This window comes from Agelaius phoeniceus, chromosome 17 (genome assembly GCF_051311805.1).
Source record: "Agelaius phoeniceus isolate bAgePho1 chromosome 17, bAgePho1.hap1, whole genome shotgun sequence".
NCBI classification, from domain to species: domain Eukaryota; kingdom Metazoa; phylum Chordata; class Aves; order Passeriformes; family Icteridae; genus Agelaius; species Agelaius phoeniceus.
The window spans coordinates 10,859,038-10,880,064 of record NC_135281.1 but is presented as its reverse complement, the minus strand read 5'-3'; the positions used below and the strand labels follow the sequence as shown (position 1 = coordinate 10,880,064).

The following is a 21,027-nucleotide window of genomic DNA, read 5'->3' as shown; positions in this document are numbered from 1 at the left end:
CATCACACATACATTAATCTGGTGAAACAACTCAGAAGTTTTACTGGGACTCCTAAATTTATCATCTAGAGAGGAAAACACATCAGCTGTTTTCCTAAATTTATGTTAATGAATAACAACTCCCCAGTTGGTGGGTGTTGACCAGTGCAGAGCATCTCACAAACAGGAGCTCACCCAGAAACTGCCAGTAGGCATTTGCTGTTCTGCTGTTGTTAAATGTTTTGATTACCAAATTACATGCAGAGACTTGTGATTTATGCAATTAGTCACAATGAATTTCAAACACTGAATAACTGAAATAAACAGGTGTCAAAAATCCATCAGGCAGGATATCTAATAAACAGCAATTACTGAGAAATCAGGTTTGAATTCCTGTAAGAAATAGAGATCAAGTCACTAATTAAAACAGGGTAAAGTTTTAATACACTTTGAAGGCAAAAAATTCCAGCAGCAAGTTAATAGCATTACTTATAAATTATCATGTTTAGAATTAAGTCATAATAGAATAAATCCATTAAAATGTTACATTTTGATACTGGAATTTTACATAAATATTAGAAATTCTGCCTAAGCTGTCTTCTACACTCAGTTCTGAGAGATCAAATACTACATGATTCCTTCAATGAAGACACATGGTCAGAGCAGCTTTCAAAGGCTACAGCCCTGTTTTATCTCAATATCCATAAATAGGTTAAGTGCCTAATTTTAGGAACAACAAAATGTTGACTGCAGTCTGCCACTACAGCTAAGTGACTGCCTTTCACAAACACAGGTTTTAAAAGTGCTGCAAGCTGTGCTGGCAGTTAGTCGTTTTCAGTGCTAAATTATTTATAACAGTTATTATCCTATTATGCATTTGAAATCCCCAGTCTGGTTTTATTGAGTTACTTCCTGTAACTAAAGCAAATAAAACAGAATCTACCAAACATGAGTATTGAATTAATATTTACTTTCCTTAGCCTTAAATAAATTTTTTCATTAGATCAAGTTTACCATATTTATATGGTGTATATCGGCCCCATCTTTCCCTGTGAACAGCAGCTGGTAAAAGCTGACCTGCACTGTTCAAGACACAGCTTCTGCCCGTCCCTGACAGACCCAAGGGAGGGCCTAAGCACACCTGTGGTGAATTTTAAACTGCAGAGGCCAACACAAGACTTTATCTGTAGCTTATCAATGCTATTTAAATATCTGTCCCAATTAATCATGAGAGCAATTGATAATGGCCATCAGACTTGTGCCCCCTTCATTCAGAGCACTGTGACACATGTCCATGTTCAGGCTCCTCTGCTGAGTGGAACTGACTTGCACAGAAACTCAGGTTTGTTATGACACACTTCTCTACTGTTGCTGCTTTTCCTAATGAAATCTACTCAGCTGAACACAACCAACTCCATTCAGGTAAAATTTTGGTGCATTTGTTTTTTTAAAACCATTCCAACAGCATGAGGAGATTCCATGCCTTCATATTCTATGAAAACTAACAATCCCTATTAAAAACTACCAGAAGACATACCAGCATTTGTGGAATCTTTGCTGATATAGATATATATCTATATCGGTCTATTTTAGTAAAATTCAGCTACATAAGATAATTGTTACATTCCCATCACCACTAAATCCCTCAATAAATTATCTTCCATTAGTAATTAAGTCTGATTATACTACCTTTTACAACTGGAAGTGGCAATGCGTGTGTGAAAGAGAAATAATTCACATACCGCAAACCAGTGCAAAAGGACAGTGCAGAAGAGCCCATGACACATAAATTCTGGTAATAAGTATCTGAGTTAATAAATATAAATCAGGATAACCTTCCATTTTCCTGTGATTTTAAGCTGCCCACGTCAGAGTTTTCTGCAGATCTTCTAAGTACTAGTGCAGTCCTCAGTTGTGTTCCAACTCCAATCCATCAGAAAACAGGAGAAATTCCTAATCCATATGTGCCTGATGGAACTGGCTGATACAGCTGGAATATCTTCTAACTAGGATTTCTGGAGTGGCAGGGCTTGATTGTCCTCTCCCTCCTCCCCCCTCAGCTAATACTTATCTAAATATGATAGACCATCTAAAGGCAATGCTTTTCCAGGCCTTGTTAGACTCTACTGGAAGGCACACGATTAAATTTAAGGAGACAATGACCACGTTCCACAAAATATTTTTATTGATTGTGAAAGAAAGAAAACACAGTAGATTCCATCAGATGTCATTAAAAAGGTGTGGATTACATGCTGTGGTTTTCATACATACATAAAACAAGGGGAACAGCTTACCTGATTCTTTTCACCACTTTTAAAACACAACACAGCTTAGCACAGCTGAGATAAAGGCTGCCACAGGAATTTCCAACAAGTGTTACCTGATGGCAGAACTCTTTAGTGAAGCTTCTGTGAAACTGTTCCATCTCATGGCCTGCCTGCCCTTGGAAACTTGTTTCTGCTAATCTTTAATCTACTTGGCCTACAACTCTTTTATGTCAATTTGAAAACCTGGCTTATAAAATTTGCCTCCATGAACACCTGCAGATGAGACCTGAACTTGTTCTGAACAACTCCTTCCAGTTTTGAAATACTTGTGCACTTGAAACTCAGCAAAACCAGTCTGACATTAAAAGTATCTCTTACTAATAGTAAAGTTTGGCTACATCTGCCAACCTTCAATCCAAGGTAAAAAGTTTCATTTGAAATGAAACCCATAATGGAGAAGTAAAAAAAGTGTAGAACAGAAAGCTGGTAGCTATTGCCTAAAAACAATCACCTAGTCTGTTCAAAGACAGATGAAAGAGATTTGAAGTGTATGAGAAAAATCTTGTCTGGGGATGCAGAGCAAGTGCCCTTGGCCATCTCATGGAGGAAGGGACAGCACTGAACTCATGATGCTCCATTTGTTGAAAACCTGTCCCAGCCACTGTTGCTCCTGCATTAAAGCTCTGAGAGTGCTTTATTGAGTTCTGTGCTACACTTGTGTCTGAGGGGCAGAGCTCAGTCAGCCCCCAGAAAGGTGAGCTCCTTTTGTTGGTTGCTCCATACCTACCACGCAGTGCCAGCCATGGCCACGACAACGGAGCTCTGCCTTCACTGCAGCCTGCAGCTCTTCAGCTTCCCAACCTGGTATTTGCTATCAAACCTACATCCTTCTTTGGAAACCAAGCACCAAGCACTCCTTATCCTTAGATGAAGATGACTCCCAATTTTGTAGAAGGATGTTTCACAGCTGAATTCATTCTCAGTGTTTCCGTCACCATGTTTGACATGGGGCAAACTCACCAAACACTATCACAGGTGAATTTATCTAAAGATAGAAGAATCTAACCCTAAGGAATTCCTTTCTCCCCAAAGGATTGATTTTCTGAAGCCTGTGATTTGACTAGTTTGATCCAAGTGGAACAGAACATTTCAAACACCTTGTGCCCCACACTGCATGTACAGATTAACTCAGCATGGACGGTGACATTGCAGTGGAAGCACCAGAAATGTTACCTGCGTCTTCACTCTGACTTCTTGAATCCTCTGTGGTATAAGTTTCCTGCTTGAATTAAGTGATGGTGAATGGCTTGTAAGGGTCTAGGGTTTGTGAATTTAGGAGTTGCTGACAATAGGGTGTGAGTTCTTTGTGGTTTTGTTTGTTTTTTTTAAATATAGTGGCTGTTCCACATCCTTGATTTTGCATGTAAACTCATTCTCTTAAGACATATGAGCATCTTGTTAGAAAGACTAAAGTTTGGACAATTTTATCTTAGCAGAGTTTGATTTCCAGTTTTTCCCTATTTAGGTACTTTAAAATTGGTTTTATATAAAAAATTTAACTAATGATTACATTAAATATTCAACAACTTGTCTCAGATTGCCTTTTGTCTTGTGATTTTACCTAGCATTGAACCTCCCCTGTTTTGTGCTTACCTGGTCCCTCAAAGGGCAAGAGTTTGGAAGGAATTGGGTCCTTAGAACTCAGGGGGATCAGGTAGAGATCCTTGACATGTCTGTTGTTATTAGCTACAACACCAAAACGACCACGACTGCTAAAATAGGAGTAGAGAGAGATATAGGCAACTTCCTCTTCTTCTGTTGCAGGATGGAAACGAATCAAACACAACTCCTGGAATACAAAAGCAAAGTGGAAAAATTCAACCTGCAACATACCAGCAAATGTAAAGGTAAAGGGCAAATTCCAGAGGTAAAATAAACTGCACATTTATCACTCCAACTATGCCTTCAGGACAACACTCTAGATTTAAGAGACTACTGCTGTTCAATTTGCAACATTAAAATAGAATTAGGTTTGTCATTTTAAGAAACACAAATTACTTGTGTATCTTACATCAAATTGAACAGCTTGAGGCTCAAATGAAAAAGAAATGGAAAATTCTTAGTTTCATGTTTTTCTCTATAATGTCTATCATTTTTTCACCTCTGAAGTGGTTTTAATACTAAAATATATTAAATGATAAGTTCCTTTTCTTTAATATTTGAATTTCAATCTTCAGTATTTCAGTTAGAAAATAGTCTGAAGATTTAACTACTGTGCAGGAAAGAGAGAGCAAGGTTTACAGCTCAATAAACACATTACTAAAATAAATAAAAAATTTCAAAGAAGTGGTTTAGGTAATTTTCCATGTGTGATCTATGTCAGTATTTGCTGTTTACTACTCTGTATTATAAAAAGTTGTCATTTTACATTGCTGTCTATTTCTTCTGGGTTTTGCATAGGATTTTAAGTGAATACCTTAGAAAGTGAAGATTTGAGTTTGCCAACATAATCCCAGACTGTCTTCGGTGAGATCCTCCCACCAATGTGAATTGTGTCAGGTAAATCCTAAACAAGAAGTATTACATGGTAGTGTGAGAAAAACCAAAAATTAAAACTAAAAAAGGCAGTGCATGTTTCCCCATCCCAGTAGCCCAGTGGACAGTTAAATTTTAGTAGACTTTTGTACTTATGTTTTTAAATTCAGACAGACTATTCCTAAACTTAGAGGTGTTTAATTATGGCATGTGACCCAAAGGCCACAGGATACATGGAACAGATACACACCCCAAACATGGAGAGCAGCAACATATCAAATAGTTCTGTATGCCCATTATAGGGAAACTATAATATATGTATATATTGGCTTTTACAGGGAAACTGCTATATGAAATACAGCTTTTCTCTATATTTGCAGTGACCCCACATCATTTGAATTCTGGTGAATTTCCTGTCATGAGGACAGTGAAACTCTTTTCAGCAAAAGCAGTACTCAGAAGAACAAGCAAGCCTACTAAGTCCTAAACCATACATTTGTAATTGAAAATTCTTAAGTCACCTAAAGTACCCTTGAGAGAAAAAAAGAGAAAGAAAAACCTTTCTACTGTCTCATGATTTGAATGTACACCCTCTCAGAACAGTATCATCCAACTGGTTTTACTTGAAAATTAGTAACAAAGATGATACTTTTCATAAACAGCTGAACAAAATTTTCTAACAGATCATATCAGTGACCCATCTAGCTTGATAACAGAACAAGGCACACACTTTAAAACACTGGCTCCTAAAGAAGGAAGCTGATGTAAAGCCATTACTCCACGGTAGATCCTAAGATATGTATAAACACGTTCAAAGACATTAGAATTCCTCGCAGATTTGTGAGGAATTTTTAAAAGGCTGAGTTTTTTCCTTGAGCTACTTTTCCTATTACTACAAAGATGTCATTTACCACTGCTACAGTTCTAATGTAGCTCCATAAACACACAGTGCCCCCAGCCTTTCTAGCAGCAGGAACTGCAGCACAGACCATTCCAGACACACACACACCTCACTAAGATAATCAAAGCACCCGGACACTGGATAGGCTTTAGTGACAAATTTGGCCACACTCTGCATGTTAATAAATCCTTTCCAAATGGTGTTGAGACGAGAGAGAAAGAGGGAAGTGTCGCTGTCCTGAGGTGAGCGAGGCTCTGAAGCACTGCAAAACAAATCCAAACAGAAAGGTTACAGAATGCCAGTGAGGATGGGCCCTTTATTTTAAATTTTCTTCCCTCCTCCTATTGATCTGATACTTCCTTTTGAATAAGTAACAGCATTTTTACTAGATGCTTTGGTAATGTTTTCCATTAACTTGGTAATAGTTAAAAAGGCAACGAATAGCAGAAAATAAACTTGTAGCTGCAGACAGGCAAAGAGGTGCCAAAAGGTATGACTTTTATAAAGCCAATTATAGACTTCTCACTGATTAAGTAAACAATATCCTTCAGAAAGCGATTCTAAAGTAAAAGAACTTGCTATCAATAAAACTATTTTAACTGTAATTGCAAAAGGATATACTCAGCAATAATTATTTTTACTATTGTGTATACTCAGAATGTGAAGGAAATCCACTTCCTTTCAAGCTGACTAATTGGTTAATTTTAATTCGTATTTAGATGGAACAGTATTTTAATACAGGATGAAAATGGAAACAAATGTCTCTAAGCAATCTCTCCCATGCATTGTCTTTCTAGATATTAATGTATATTCAGATTCTAAGTCTGCATGACACCCTCAAGTTTTATTTCTTTGCTGGAACACTGTAGAATCTTTGCTGATACTCTGTGCATCTGTTGATGCACACACCGGTGCTCTGAAAACTTTACCAAGCTAGAGAAAGCCAATGAGGAGAGATGGCATTTTAAAAATGTGAATCAGGCTCCCTGAACTTTAAACCTCAACAAGCCTTCTGGCTGAAGGAAAGAGAACAGGATATGGGAGACATGGGAATCTGTGTCCCACAGGAGGGATGTGGCAGCTGCTGAGGATACGCACTTGATGTTGGGTGACTGATGAACCGCCAGGTATCTGGGATCTGGTGAGGAAGAGGGTTTGGTTAATATTGATTTGGGAACAGTCATAACTGGTTTGGAAGTTTCTTGTTTGGTTTCCCCTGTGGAGACTTTGTCAGCTGCAGGCCCAGGACGTAGGGCCGGGGTCACGGTCGCGGAGGAGCTGCTCATGGCTGTCCTGGGGTCTCTGCCAGAAACTGTGACGGTTGTGACAACAGGGCCAGCACAGGAGGCAGCAAGAGCAGAGACCTCTTCAGGTACAGCAGAGTCTGTGCTGTTCTGGCTCTGGCTTGTAGGAATGTAAGTCCCTTCTGTGGCTGGCTGGGCAACTGCTTCTGCTGCTGGTTCAACATCAATTTCCATTGCATCATCAGCGACGGGCTCTTTGTCAGGCTCTGCTGCCGGGGCGGCTGCTGCAGGACTCTCATACTTGGCCTGCACTTCTGGCTTTGATTTTGACTCCACTTTCTTAGCAGAAGGCCCTGTCTTCATCTTCTTAGCTGGTATCTCATCTTCTGATGCTGAAATCTGACCTATAGATTTATATCAAGCATTTTTGATTAGTATTTAATAGTAGTTTGGAGAAACTATTTCATAAAAAAACAAACAACACCTAAGTAACAGCTCTTTCGCTTTGCCCAAGGTGAGCATTGTCAATAAATACCTGTACAGATTTTACAGTTCAGGTCAAAAAGATGGGCTCGATGCTGACTTGTTGTATCCTTCAACATGCTGCTAAAAACATCTAGAGAAGGAGGACTGTTCAAATTGGGTGCAGTTCGGGTTGACTCCTGCTGTTCCTAAAAGTGATTAAACACAAAAAATATCACAGTTGATCATTAACTTCAAGAATAAAAAAATACTTGTAAAACTGTTCATTCAGTTTTTTAAAAGAATACATAAAAGTCCTTGCTTAAAGCATATCATGTTAGATGGAGTTATCACATGATATGTGTCCAAATTTCAAGCCACAGTGCTTTTAAAGCAGAGCTCATGCTCAGAAAGAAAAGAGTTTTCTGCAAATTGGCATCAAGAGCTGAAAAGTATACAGCATTTTTGAAGTGCCTGCAAAATACACCTATCACTGGCTGTTGCAGTCCTACACACTTGAGGAATGCTCATAGCATACCCAGAGGGCAAACAATATCCCCACAGTTCAGTGAAGCAAACTGCCCAAATGTGAAGCCCTAACTGCCATTTCTCCCCCTCCACATCCTCATCTGAAGGAACAGCCCCAGCACTCACATCAGAGTCAGATACTGGTGGAGAATCCTCCATATTGACAGCAGGCACATGTTCCCGTTTTACAGCTGTTTTCTTGATTTCGTGAGATTTGCTTCTTGACTCCACCTGAAAGAAACAAAACAGTGTTGGTAAAAGCTCCATATATTTATTTTACTCTATTTATTTTACTCTGTACTTTGCCATCATTTGGTATGTGGTAGGGAAGAAGTGTATTGAAACTGAGTGTTATTAGTATTTTGTTAGGAAGAAAATGGTACATTATTGTATAATGGGTGGTAAAGGTTAGCAAACTTGCTCTTAATTTGTACTTAAAGACATAGGAAAAAATGTTACTTACTGCCTTAGCTGGTTTCTCTTTCCACACAGACAGTTCTTTAGATAACAGTTCTTCTGGCTTCATTCTCACCAGTTTTGACAGGGAGATTTCCTCACGAAGGACACGATGGAAAAGTCCCTGAAAACAGAAGATACTTTTGCCATGCTGAAGGGAATCTGCTCAGGTAACTGGGCAGGCAAAACCTGCTCCAGTTTCTTAATTCTCTGTTAAAAATATCACCTTCTTATAAACAAACTTGGAAAGGTGCAGCAACCAGAAATCAGGGATGAAATAAACCCCAAAAATAATAAATACATCACATCAAATGCTCAAACTGTATAAATACCAATCACCAACTAAAGTAGGCTTTGAATTTCTACTTCGATAAAAATATCATTAAAACGCTCAAATGGCTTTATAACAACATTTTATCATTTAATTCATAAGTCTCTATTTTGAAACTCCTAATGTTGAGGGTAGAGTCTGACATACCATTCAAGCCCAAAAGCACATTTCTATACAAGTTTACTGTTTAAGAAAATTCCAAACCTGGTTTTTGGGGTCCTTGAGATTGAACATGATGCTACGGTATTTGCTCTTGTATCTGTTGTCTGTCACTTGGAACAAATTAAACATCTCCTTCTCAATATTGAGTGCCACTTTCCCTACTTCACTCTCTGTCATGACCAGGTCATCGCTGTCATTGACTCTGTTGCAAACAAGAACAGGAATGTGTGGTTACATCAGGGGTAAATGGTTAGGTACAGTCACAAAAAATAAATTTTTCAGACCTGACCTCAGCTCCTCCTCACCCAGAAGGGCATGAGACTCCTTTAAATGAAACCTCAAAGCCAAAACCTATCTCAGAAGCTTGAACTCTGGCAAACTTTAATTACTGCCTGCAGATGGCCATGGACAACATGGCTTTGGGAGACTTCTGCTGGTGGCACTGTCACCTGGAGTTTCTCTGCCAGGAGTGACACAGGGAGCCCAAGCACCTGACTTTCAGTCCTTGATTCCCCACTGTGACCAGAATTGCCTTTACAGAGACAATACCAGAGGGCAGTGCTCTATGGCAAGTCTTTATGGTTGGCGTTCTCTTTAATAATTATTGTGGGAAAACCTGCATTTTTTGGTGTTATTTTTTTCCTGTCCTAAGTGATAGCTGCCTGTTGACAAGAATTTCTTGTTGATTTTCATGTTGGGACAGGAGGCAATCTCTCCTTCAGTGAGCTTTAACAATGGTATTTCCTGTACTATGTTCCCTACGACTCTGTAATTCCAGACTTTAAATCTCAGAGCACCTACATTATATAAATGCTTCTATGCTGTGATTTAATCCTTCTACTGTAATTGCCTCAATATAAATGGAATAGTGAGGCTTCTTTTTATAGAAGTTTTATCACATGTACATTTATTTTCTCTCAAGAATTTTTATTTCAAATATAAACCTGAGATGCTGATTGCACTTGTAGTCATTTGTTGCATAAATTCAATCCCTCAAAATTCCATATCAAGACAAACTAAACTCTCCATGCTACTTCTAGGTGCAGCTTCCTATATAAAGTGTTTTGAATTCCCACCTCTTCCATAAAATTTCTTTCAGGGATCGTCGAATATTCTGGCGAATCTGAGAGTTGGGCTGTGACTGGGCAGGACTGGCTGAGGCTTTGGCTTGGCTACTTCCAGCTGCAGCTGACACGGAAGACAGTGAAGGCTTTTTGAGTCCCCCACTCAAACTGGAAGACGCTGGAGCTGCTTTCTTGGCAACTGATGAGCCATGAGAGAGAGGTGACTGTTTGGAAGGAACACTGCCTGACGAAGGCCAAGGTTTCTTGGGAATGACACCTTTGAAACTTCCAGCAGGTTTCAGTGGTGGTTTAGTTAGTGAGGTGTTGGAGTAGGATGGGGACTTCTTTGAAGGCAGATTTTTGGGGACAGAAGAGGGCTGTTTCTCCAGGATAGTTACCACAGCCTTCTTTGGGGCCGATGTGGACTCTGCTCGATCTTCGTTCCTTTTCTCTTCCCTTTGAGCTGTTAAAACAAAGAGGAAAATACAATATTAAAGGCTTAATTTTATAACTTCATAGTCATGAAGACCTAATACCAATATATAAGGAAAAGTCAGTGAAATACCATCTCCAGTGAATAGCTACCAGGCAAGCAGTTTAAGCTATTTATTCTCATTTGCCTTGTTAAAATTGTTTTTTAAAAACATGCCATGGTTGACTTGTTTGTTGAAAATTTTGTGCATAAGAAAAATATGGGGGAGGGAAAGGCACCACCTTTAAAGATTCTTGAATGGGATTCCATGGTTAAGCTTCAAAATCAACCCAAATACTTACACATATAAAAAATAAAAATAATGCAATACAATCCACACACTACATTTAAACAGAGAAAGTCTCATAGCACTTTACAGAACTAGTTAATTACAGAGGTTGACCTGATGACAAAGTCCATGAATTTGAAATTGTACTGGTATTACCCTAAGTTGAGTATTACTGAAGTTTAATAAACCTATTCAATTCCTAGCTAGAGTCTAGATTTAAAGAATATTCAAATATTAACACTGCTGTCAGGCTGTAGTAATTCTCACTATTCTCACCGTTCCTAATATTCAGTTTTCCATTGAAATTCTAATGTTACAATAACTAATACATATCAAATACAAGAAAATTTACGAAGTCTAAATAAAAGCTCTCATTTTCACACCTGTAAAAGGTATACTTGCACAGGATTTTAAAAACAAATATGTTTTTAAACTGCATTTCATCTATACCACCTTCTGGCACTGAAAGGAACAATTCAACCCAGCAAAAAAAGCCAAACCCCAAAATACACACATGCCCCTACAACAGAACATAATTTCCAAGACATCAAATTTATACTGGGTAACAGCAGCATATGGATCCTGAGAGCACAAATGAGGAAGGGTTCTGAGGGAAACTACCAAAACTCAACTCCTAAAACAGAGTTGTTTCAAACCTTGTTGGAGGTCTGTAGGTTTATCAGCCCACAGCCCTTAGGTGCAATGTGCAGGACACCTCCTGGGCAATATTCGGGAGTTCCAGTAAGTTTACCAAGGACCAACTGGTCCCCTCTTCACCTCCCAGGTCTGCTCTGATGAGAGCAGAAATCACTGGAAAAGGTCTAAACTGTCCTGAGATGGACTTGATAAGGGACCAAGCCCTCCTGGGGGGGCCTGGTTCTAAACACCCCACACATCAGCACAATTTCCCAAAGTAATCATCCCTCAAACTGCAGAGGATTTAGCATTCTTAAGGGACAAATGATACTACCTTATTTCAAGAAGAAGTGGTCTTGCAAGTCTCTGCATGCCCAGTGGAGACCAGCACTTCCCTGGACAGCAGCATGCACTCCCAGCAATGCCCTCACACCCCCCTCCCTGCAACTGGCCCTCCGTGCTGGCAGCTTCCATGGACACTGGGGGGAGAGGAGCCAAGAAACACCACAGGAACTGACCTTTTGTAAGCTGAAGTGCAAGGGTGTGTGCTCAACTTCTGCTGGAACACAAGAAACCAAAAGATGGAGAGACACTCTATCTTTGTCCCCAGCTTTCTCCTAGTATTTGACAACTGAGGATTTTTTTCTGAGCCAGATTTAACTACTTGAAGTGTAAAACAAAACCCGCTGGCAAAGTACATTAAATCATTTCGTAGCCTGTGATGATTTTGCTATAAATGAAATGCAATTATTACCCTCACACTACTTCCAGAGTTCTCCCTAGACTGGCCTCGATTCCTGTCTGACTGAGCAAGGGACACCTTCCATGTGACCCACAGTGTCTCTCTGTATGTATCCCCTAACACTGTTCCAGTTGTCAAGAGGACTCAGACAATGCCAGGAGGGAGGAAGAGGATAAGGAACTACTGCTGATATGGTTGATTTGTTCAAGCAGGGTCCCCAGAACCCAAGAAGTAACCAGCCAACCTATTTTGAGGTCAGTCTTGAAGAGACAGGTGGCAAGTACCCAAAGTGTGTGCACTGGTAACACTGCAGGAATTACTCCCATTCTCTTGCTCCTGGTTTATTTCTCTTCTGCACAGACCTGTACCTTTCCAGGCAGGTAGGACAGCAGCACACTCTGTGACCTACCACAGCAAGGCAGGACAGAAGAGTGGTTTGCAAAGTGAGAGCAAAATTCAATCCTCAGTATTAAGATGTTTAGTTCTTTGTGGTTACAGCAGAAGTATGACTGTAAATTTATTCTCAATCCCCTAACCACTACCTATTTAATGATTAGCTCAAAGTAGTTAACAAAAACTACATTGATAGAACTAAAACCAGCAGAACTAAGATGTTTTGTGTCCATCAGATGTTGTGTGTATATAAGAACTATACCCACATCAAACACCTTACTGCTACAAACAGTTATATGACAATAAGAATAAAGATTTGTCAAATAAATAAATAAATAAATGAATAAATAAATAAATAAATAAAAGCTACTAGTACAAAGCTAGATTGACATTCCTGGGGCTGAAGGTCAGCAGAGTTTGTAAGGTCCAAGGACACACAGAGGCATCCTTTAAGCTGCCAGCTAACACAATGACTATTCTTAAGGTGTGTGATTTTATGCTTCTTTAGCCAACAGAAAACATGCAAAAAGCTCCCAAGTATCATGCATGCCTGACAGTTGCAAGCTACAGTGCTATTTTACACTAATTTCTAGTGTCTCCTGAGCAGGACTTGTTGATCAGACATGGATGGCACAGATTCTTTATGTACTAACTCAGCCATAAGTGACTCCTTCAGTTCTCCAGAACTACCAAGGTCCTGTTCAAACTGACACTGTCCAATCAAGCATGTGCAGGTTTTGATAAAAAATCCAGAGATCCTCTGTACAAACAACCCATGACACCTGTACATGAGACTAATCTAAAAAAAAAACCCCTCTTATCCTGTTTTGACAATGAGAAATCAGATTTTTTGTCCTATTAGGTTTTGGGTTTCAGTGTCAATGTGCTGCCCCATAATTCAGCTGAAGCAACTCACTGTGCATTACACAGGTCTTATCCAAGACCCAGGAGCAGCCAGTGGAGGGTGGGGAAGGAGCAGCACTGGCTCTTGGGGAGGCAGCTCACTCTACTGATCTACCCACAACATGAGCACACCCCAAAGCTGACAGCACCTCCTGACAGGTATGGGAACATGGTAGGTGTCTGTTTGGAAGCACTAAAAGAAAAATGTGCTCTTTTCTGAGAGCAGTATGCCAACACATATGGAGCTTTACTTCTGAATGTATGCCAGAGCTGCTCAGCAAATGGATGAGACAGATCATGGAGCAGGCATTCCCTCGGCCCATGATTTCCAAGTGCTTGGCCCTGCAGTCTATGGGCAGCATGAGGAGAAGGCACAGCCAATGCTACTGCACACACTGGCCACTGTGTTTTATACTATGGTGGGTCTGATCTTTTCATCAGTAGCTCCAGTGCACTTATAATAAATGCCCTAAACCAAACTGATATAAAAGGATGAGACAAGCACTGAACATCAGCCTATCCTACTTGAAAGATTAACATGGAGTTTCACCACTGGCAGTTTAGAAAAAGGCATTTAGTGGTTCTTCTATTCAGCCATTTAAAAACCCAGGTAAACCTCCCGGCTTGATGTCAGAAACACAATTCCTAATTGCCCCAATTTGTCCCATGGGCCACTTGTTAGGAGAGGAACAGGATCCTTACTGACTGGAGGGAGGTGTGGGCTGAAGAGACCGAGGTGCAGCTGCAGCTAAGGAGCCAACACGTTCCCAGGGTGAACCCAAATGAATCCTCTGGCAGAAACCCCTTCATTCCTCCCAGGCTTAACAAACAGCATTGCTTGGTGTGCTCACTACAGACAGGACCAGAACCCCTCCCCTGAGGAAATCCCCCCTGAAGTTACACTTGACATTACAACAGCCAGCTGGGCACGAGGCTTCCGCATGCAGAGCAGGACAGAACAGCCACAGCATCTGCTGGGACAGACGAGCCTGATGGTTCCAGGTACTTCTGAACCTCTCAACACGGTGGCTCAGCACTGCCAGGCCGTTGTGGAGGCCCAATTAAGCAGGATGTCCACAGTGTAGGGTTGTTAAATTTACAGGAAGGATTTGCAGGCTGTACTTGTATCCCAGTCCCTCACCAACACCCAGAGGCTGGGTTTTACACCACCAGCAGGTACATTATCCAAAGGAAACTTTGTTTCTTCTCCAATCATTAAAGACTATTTCTGTATAGCATTTAAGTCTATTCTGGTTCCTTCCCCTTTCCCTCTCCACCCAATCCTTCTTTGGAGTTAGAGCTTTCGAAAGCCACTACAAAAACTAATCCTGATTTCTATATAAGATATCTCATTTGTGATGAGCTGGTTTGCTGAAACTATTACCTACTTCTTTCAATTTTTAAATACTAGAAAAAATGTGCTATTCCTTTTCTCTGTATAGCTTTAAAATTATTTAAATCACAGCTCTTCAAAAGAACTTTAATTTCTGGCTCTAGTTGATGTTAAAACTTTTAAATGCCATGAAGATAAACCAGAGGCTGTTACACCTGAAGAGCCCATTTCACAATGACTCCTGTAAAGCTGGTTTTTTTGGTGGTTTTCTAAATTTAAAAAAGCGTCACAGCTCCTCTTACAGGACATAAAACACTTCTGTGCAATACATCTTGCAGCCATGTAGAGTACTGTAATTTTCTACACAGAATTACGATTTTGGCATAAGGCTGTTCATACACCAGCACTACTGTCTCTGCTGTCCAATATGATCTTCATGTTTCCCCTGTGCTCTCTTCCATCTACAATAATCTACTTTCTTTCCCCAGGATAAAATTCCTTCAGGCAGTGTGAGGAGCCAATGGCTGTGTCGTGTCCAACTTGCACAGAACTTTCTGCAGTGGGAGAAGGACGGCAGGAACCCAGCACTTCAGGGGGCACTGTCCAGCAGAGTCAGCCCAAGCCTGTCTGGATTTTACTGCTCCTTTTCAGACTTCTCTCTCACTACAATAGTTTTAGGGAAAAAAACCAAAACTCTGTAACTAACTTCAGTCTTATGCACAATATATGAATTTCTGTGGCACCAACAGTAAGAAAACTGGTAATTAACATTTTTCTTTAACAATAAATCTGTAAAATTCCACAAAATTAATAATGCAACCTAAGCAGAGAACAGCCACTTGTGATCCACCTGTTCAAAACCGGATCATATTTACTGCTGTTCAAAGTAATTTTTCTGCCTTTAGAGGGAATAATCCACAGTGCTGCAGCAGTGCAGTTGGAATAAACCCATTAATACCTGTTAGAAAGTATATACACAGCCAGTGTAAAGGCTGAGCAGAGCTGAGCAATTCCATCCTGTGACAAGAGCTGATCTCTAGAGGCACCAGCACTGGCCCTTACACCCAGCTGCCAGGACACAGGTGTGCACAGCCCAGTGGAGCCAGTCAACTCTGCAGGACCTGCCCTGCCCTGCCAGCGTTTTGGGTGTCACACCAGACCCGGACAGTGACCTCGGCCTCCAAGTCCCGCGGCTCCTCAGGCTCAGCCGCAGGTGGCTGCGGTGGCCGTCCCTGCACCGTTGTCGCAGCGCTGCAGCTTCTCCGCTCCGAGCGGGGCAAGGTGAGAGCAGCCCACTGGCACACAGGGCAGCACAGGCTGCTGGCCTACGAGGGAAACGCCTCACCCCTTGGCCAGTAGCTGAGAATTTAACAGTTCCCCTCTGGATAATTGTGGGAGAGGACAGGCAGGATTTCCCAGCCTCCAAACTGGTGTGGTTCAGCAGTTTCCCACTGCCACTCAGCCCATGTCCCAAGAGGTGCCATCTGACACAGCTGTGTGATGATGACGCCCTCCTGTGTGACTTGTGACAGGAATAACCTGAACAGAGCAGAATTTAACCAACCCCCCTACCCCAAGCAGTGGCCACCACTGAACTTTAATCCACGAGTTCTTCCGAGGTGCAACCTTTGGGAACTGAAAAAACGGAGTAAAAGACGCGGGTGAGCAGGTGCTTTAGCTGTCAGTCCTCAAGCACTCCACAACGGGAAGCTACTTACCAGTTCCGAGCCAGCTGTGCCCAGTCCTTGCTGCGGCCGCCTGACATCTGAGCCCCGGGCAGTGCTCGGCGCCGCTGGGTGCCCCGAAGCCCCCTCTGGTGGCACCGAGCACCGCTGCCCGCGGCTGTGCAGATGAGGAGCTCCGGCACCGCTGCAGCTCCGAGCCTGTTTCACTGCTCTCTCCTCATCACACCTGCTTCTGCAGGGCTTTCTGTCACTTCCCTCACAGATAACTCAGTGCTAGCCCTAATTCACACGTGGTGAGCTGCTCTTAAATCGGCTTCAGTGTTAGTTTTCACTGTTGCCTGCCCCATCTCCTTCCACTTGCAAGACCAAATCAAACTTTATTGAACACTAGTGTCTGGCACATGCTGCCTGCCCCACTGCTGCTCTTTGAAAGCCTCCATCAGTTCTGATCTGTACTGCAGTTAAGCTGCATGTGTGCCAAGCCTCTACAATTAGGCACACAAAGTAAACCTGTCCCTAAAGTTAATTCAGGAGACTCAGAGACAAGGGCCTGCCTTTCCTGCAGTGATTTGTGTTCAAGCCAACCTGTAGCTCTGTGCTGATGCACATCTGTAGCTTTGACACACAAGCTTTATTTTAATCTACATGATACTGTAGTGATCTATCTGATTTCCATTAGACAACTGCATCTTTACTCCTACCCCCCTCTTGAGGGAGAGAAACACTGTCTGAGGCAAAAAAAAGGGCTTCTTATTCTCCAGTGTTCATGGATTGGCATCATCACTCCTTGCAGGGACAGGCCATCTTCAGGTTCCAAGTTCAGCACAGATGGGACACAGCGAATCAGCAGCGAACTTGACTCTAAGTGCAAGTGATCACCTCAAAAAAATCCCTTTTATTTGGGGACTAGCAAAGAACTTTTTCACTGGCTATGCAGTCAAGTGAGCAAGTTCAAAAAACTGAAGTAAAAGAAAGCAAAACAGCAAGAGGGTGGTGAGTGTTTTTAATCAAACTTTCATCACTTTCAGTGTTGATGATGAGATAAACCACCCTCATATGCACAGTGCCTCTGGAAGCTGTACCAGGTCTCTGCCCCCCAACCCTTCCCCTGAGCAATGGTTCTCACACTGAAGCCAAGCAGCCCTGATGGCAGGAGTGCTGGCCTGCTGTCTCCAAGTGCCTCAGGTGTGCTGCTGGGTGTTTGAGAGGCACGTGCCAGGAGCAGGGACCAGCCTTCCTAATTTAAGAGATGGCAAAAATCTTCACGTGGCTGCCAGCCACAGGTGTGACATACCTTGCAGAGCAGAGAAGGGGAGCTCCAGGAGTTCACAGGCAGGAGATGAAAATGGCTCCCCAGGAATCCCATTGCTCCTTTTAACTGGCTGGTCCCAGGGGATGTTGACTTCATCACTATGGTCTGCCTCCCTCCACAGGCAGGGCTCAGGTTTCGTGCCAGCTCCAGGCCAGCACAGCCCCTGCCAGTCTCACAATGGGAGTTCAGCACTGGAGCCAGGTTATTCTGCTGGTTATTCTGCTGTACAACCCTTCCAAAGCCACGTCTCCAAGGTCAATTTTTCAGAACTTCTGGCAGACTCATTTCTGGTATGCTGATCATTATTGGTCTGTCAGCAGCCCTTCTGAAAACTCCTCTAGTTCAAATGTCTAGGCCAGACCTGCATGCAGGGCAGCCAGGTGTCCCAGAAAGTGGACAGTACCAAAATCAGTAATTCTTTTCATTTCCCTGGTACTACTCAATACTTACTGCCTCTCAGGATGGGCCTACATTGCAGAACACAGCATTAAGCAGCACATTTTGGCTTTCTAGGAGTCAATTCAGATGCCAGCAACAGTTCAGTTGTAACAGTATGGAACCTGGCACAGCCTAGTTTTTCCTGTGGGGAAGCACTCATAACCAAAGGAATCCAGTTTACCTACAATCAGTCCTGGCAGGCTAACATATCTATGGCTTAAAAAGCAAAGTTTCAGTAAAATATTATTTTAAGTTAAGCCAAACCTACAGCAGTATATCCACATTCACTGCACCCAACAGCCACAAGTTCAGGTGGTATGATCTTGCCTCAAAAGCAGCATTAAACTGGCACCAGCCTGTGGGTAGATAAGACCTCATCTTTTACTCTTCATATCACTACTTACAGCTCCCTACATCACTATTACGCCCTAAGCCATAAATCCTGTCTTTAGTGCACTCTATATTCCTCCTGCTCTCTGTAGAGTGGTATATTTTCTTTCCTTCCTCTCTTCATGCTGTTATTACATAAAGAAAAAAGAGTAATCAAGACACAAGGAAATGCACACATAAATTATGCATGCTATAATCCTGCCATTTTGATACCCACAGCAGTTTCTGCTGGTGGGGCATCCCACTATCCCCGTGTTCCATTCTCAAAGTCTCCTTATTTTGTTAGAGGTGTACAGGAGCTAATAGTCCAAGATCTGTAACTACACACACACATCCTACTCCCTTTGTGTGTGGAAAAGTTCAGCTGCCGAAAAGATTAAAAATACTGAAAATGGGTAAAAGGAAATTTTTATCACCAGAGCCAGGGCTCCTCCTTCCAGGAGGTGGCAGCGTTGTCTCTTCGGAATTCCCTGCTGGGAAGCAGGAGCAGGACCACAAACATTGACGGTTTCTCTGAAGGAACCACTCCCCCTCCCTTTCCAAACCCCACTCACTCTTTAGTGAAATACTGGTACCACATAAGGTATGACCATAATTTGCTATAAATTCACATTGTATCTGTCTGGAGTTAATGCAAACAGAAGTTACAATGTAAACACAAGTTCAGTGATCTGGCGTGACAAGGGCTTGTTGCTCTCAAGTTCTCCCACAAGAACAGTAACTTAAGGCTTCCTTTTGAGCTTTTATCTAATAAACCCTCCTCACTCTCCTGCATGCTTAGCTGCTCTTCTCAGGAAAAGCAGGCAAGATATTTAAACCCTTTTAACACCTGAATTGAGTAAATTATCACTTTGTGTATTTAAGTCTAATAAATCAGGTGAACTTCAAAGCTTTAAAGCAGTAATGAATACTTAGCATATTTAGGACTGGGTAGTTTAAGAACTAGGATATTACAAATGTTTACCCTTCTCCCTTCCTTTGGGATTAATTTTCTATTTTAAAACCACATTTGCTGCTAACTTCTGCTTGACAATTATTAGCAAAAATACAGAAAAAGTCTCTTACAAGTGTTGCTGTTGTAACATCGATCTCTGACCAATGTTCATAAATCTCAACAAACCACATACTTGTATGAATTTGGAAGCCAGGATGACTTCTGAAATGCAATGTAAGAGCTGAGCACTGCGTATTAAATTAATACTAGTTTTGCTAACAAAAGTAAAAGCAACTCTTCTGAAAGGGAATGTGACTCAGACCTAATTTCCTTTTATATGTGTCCTTCAAATGCTGTCTGAAACTTCAGAAGTACTTGTACTTAACATTAGTTTATCAAATCAAGCTATTTCCCATGCTTGTTTTTAAATTAATCAAATTAATTTTCACTGGGCACAGAAAGATGGAAGAGAGTGTCATTTTTCAGGCACCAGATTCTGGTGTACCAAGTCACTTTTAAGTACAGCCCTAACTCATATCCCCAAAAGATATAGGAAAAGTAAGGAAGTGAAGAAACACAAAGTAATGGGATAACAGAAGGAAAAAAATGTGACTGTTCTGCATTATGAGCACCAAATATCCCTTTTCTAAACAAATGCAGAACAGGTTGGGAGAAGGGCCCTGGTGGTAGGCTGAGATGCAAATACATTATATGCTCTGACCACCCAGTACATCTTTGAAAGTGACTTGATTTCTTGGTACTACTTAACAAAACAACTATCTCATGTAATAACAATGAAGTCTTGTAACTCACAAGTACTGAGTAAATACATAAAATAAATCTATGTTTGAAATTATAAACTGTCTGATGTAAAGAGTATTAGAGTGATTCTGTCAGTCAGGTTAAGTTTTCTTAATTCCTAAAAGGCCTCCTGCACTGAAGTTGCAAACAAGGATTTGGTGAACACGGCTGGAAGCTCTGGAAGAACAGTGCCAGCATTCTGAAATGCTGCATTTGGAAGTCCTTTGCTTCTTCTGGACTACAAGTTCTTCATAATCAATGTTCAGAAATGCAGATTTCTAATCTGGGAGCTGCTTGGTTTTAAGATTTGCATCTAAACCAGACTATGTTTGGTCCAATGAACATGTCTTCCTTGACACACTCAGACTTAAAGAGACTTCTCACTCTTAGAAACCTGAAGTGAAGTGAGATGACTCTCATGAACTTCCCTAATGCTGTAACTCTTAGGTTTTGAACAGCATATAAAGATTTCTTAAAGAAATAAAATCTGGTAGAGTACTTCTGCATTTGGTGCACTGGCAGCTTCTCAGGATGATTACAGCTCAGACCTATCCACTGAAAAGCAGGACACATTTTTTCACAAATACACAAACAATTTATCTGGGCATTTAGTAATGGCAGAGTTCCACATGTCAATACAACTTACCTTAAAAAAAAAAATCTGAAGTTCTTCCTTGCATTTGATATGAGAGTTCTTCATCACACGAACTAGGCTGTTCTCTATTTGCTGCTAAAGTCTGGTATTTAAAATGTTTTGGTATCAATTTCAC

At 41.3% G+C, this 21,027-nt stretch overlaps 1 protein-coding gene across 2 annotated transcripts in view; it reads right to left on the bottom strand.

The window, feature by feature from the left end:
* Window positions 1–21,027, bottom strand: part of DIDO1 (death inducer-obliterator 1) — a 47,806-nt gene that overhangs the window by 6,434 nt on the left and 20,345 nt on the right. Inside the window, exons 8-16 of one of the 2 annotated variants that reach the window (XM_054644607.2) lie at window positions 9,942–10,392; window positions 8,908–9,067; window positions 8,380–8,496; window positions 8,043–8,147; window positions 7,462–7,597; window positions 6,781–7,330; window positions 5,791–5,944; window positions 4,723–4,812; window positions 3,900–4,095 (exon numbers count right to left, since the gene is read on the bottom strand). In XM_054644607.2, the coding sequence (XP_054500582.2) occupies window positions 3,900–4,095; window positions 4,723–4,812; window positions 5,791–5,944; window positions 6,781–7,330; window positions 7,462–7,597; window positions 8,043–8,147; window positions 8,380–8,496; window positions 8,908–9,067; window positions 9,942–10,392 (1,959 nt within the window). Of the gene's footprint in view, window positions 1–2,142; window positions 4,096–4,722; window positions 4,813–5,790; window positions 5,945–6,780; window positions 7,331–7,461; window positions 7,598–8,042; window positions 8,148–8,379; window positions 8,497–8,907; window positions 9,068–9,941; window positions 10,393–21,027 lie in introns of those variants that run through there. The other variant, XM_054644610.2, reaches the window with a different exon arrangement.